This window comes from Gekko japonicus, unplaced genomic scaffold (genome assembly GCF_001447785.1).
Source record: "Gekko japonicus isolate JY-2015 unplaced genomic scaffold, Gekko_japonicus_V1.1 scaffold374, whole genome shotgun sequence".
NCBI classification, from domain to species: Eukaryota; Metazoa; Chordata; class Lepidosauria; order Squamata; family Gekkonidae; genus Gekko; species Gekko japonicus.
This window is the reverse complement of record NW_015176463.1, coordinates 709,049-710,714: the sequence shown is the minus strand read 5'-3', so window position 1 is coordinate 710,714 and position 1,666 is coordinate 709,049. Positions and strand designations below refer to the sequence as shown.

At 42.9% G+C, this 1,666-nt stretch overlaps 1 protein-coding gene across 1 annotated transcript in view; it reads right to left on the bottom strand.

Annotated features, from left to right (window-relative positions):
• RASGEF1C (RasGEF domain family member 1C) overlaps positions 1–1,666 on the bottom strand; it is a 67,056-nt gene that overhangs the window by 26,354 nt on the left and 39,036 nt on the right. The window contains exon 9 of the mRNA XM_015427041.1: positions 430–525. Within this exon, the coding sequence (XP_015282527.1) occupies positions 430–525 (96 nt within the window). The remainder of the gene's footprint in view (positions 1–429; positions 526–1,666) is intronic.

Sequence of the window (1,666 nt, the reverse complement as noted above, 5' to 3'; positions counted from 1 at the left end):
CAATTGATTGCAATAGTCATAACAATAAGTGACTAAAATCATTGCAGCAGTGAGAATTGAGAGTACTAGCTAAAACATTAATTATTGACAAATGCTGGGGGAAAATAAAAAATACCTTCATTCAGGCTTAAAACTGAAAAAGAGCAGATACCAGATAAACAAGTGCACGCCACGAATTTCAGACATAAGGCATCACAATCCAGACCATAGTGTCTCTGTGGCCACCCACCTCACTTCTGAAGATGGGGACACGTGGAACTTCTCTGACACAATGTTGATAGCAGCTGGACATAAGAATTCCTTAAGCAGGCTTCAGTTACTAGTCTTCCAGCATTCTGGCCTATACAATGTTGCCCATATTGGAGCAATCAGCCTTCTGAGAAAAGCACACACACACACAAACAACATTGCCCCTTCCATTCTACCTACCTTTTCTCTGTTGCTATGTGCTGTCAAGGACCGATGGGCTGCTCCCCGCAATGCAGTTCTGTAGTTATAAAAGTTACCAGTTGGGTCCATCTGATGCTAGAAGAATAGGACCATGACCAAGTTAATTAATCAGAAGGTACCTGGATTTTCTTTGCAACATGAAGTTTAGAATCTGATTAAAAGGCAGCCTGACCAATGGACACAAATAAACTGAGAGAACACAATTCTGCCTTTCTTTTTTAAAAATCTGTTGTTCTTTCATCTCTTCCTCATCTCTCCTGTGGTTGCTGATTCAATGATTCTTATCTGAGATAAAATCCTTTAGTTGCTTCTAAAGATACTGTCAGAAAATCATTTTTTATGGATGATCACTGCGTATCTTGGTTTTTTTGTTGGGCACTGATTGATTCACACAGGGCACATGATGTTTACTCAATAAATAGTGACTGACATGCCTTGTTTAATCTCAGTCTCATTTCTACAATGCTCAGTGCAAGATAAATAGCACCACTTTGCCCTGAATTCCAAATGTTTCTGTTCAAGTTGTTGTGCTCTGAAGTGTAATATTAAACAGAGTTATGTCTGCTTAGGATTGTTCTGTTGCCTCATTGTAACCTGACTTGCCCATGCATTTTCCCCTATTCCCACACTTATAGGGTTGATTCACTACCTAATGGAAACATAACAGTGGTCAAAGAGAACCCAAATAAACATCCATACTTTTGAAATAACTTCCACCAAAGATAATTTGCTCTTTAGGCTCAACACTGGATAGGAATAGAAGTCTAAAACTGCAACATTCCAGCATAATAGCTTTATAGATTATGGTAGTCAAGCCTTGTATTGGCTAGCTCAGGTAATGCTATGAGTAGGTGAACAAACTATTATGTGGGCTCCAAGGGGACAGGAGCAGGCCTTTTCAACACATTAAAGGGAGATGTCTCTCAAGAAGGCTTCTTTACCTGGAAGGGAATAATCAGACTAGGGTTGCCAAATCCAATTTTCTTACCGGCGGGGGAGCCTTGCCGGGCTCCGGGAGCCGGTCTTCGATGTGTGCGCACACAAAGCGCGCGCTGCCAGCACGTCACCGGAAGTGACATGCGACGTCGATCACGTTGAGGGCGGGGCCCCGATCGTCGGAGGGAAAACCATAGACTTTTCCCTTTGATGATCGGGGCTACGCCCCCAACGTGATTGACGTGGTTGTGTCACCTCTGGTGACGCAGCCACGCTGCGC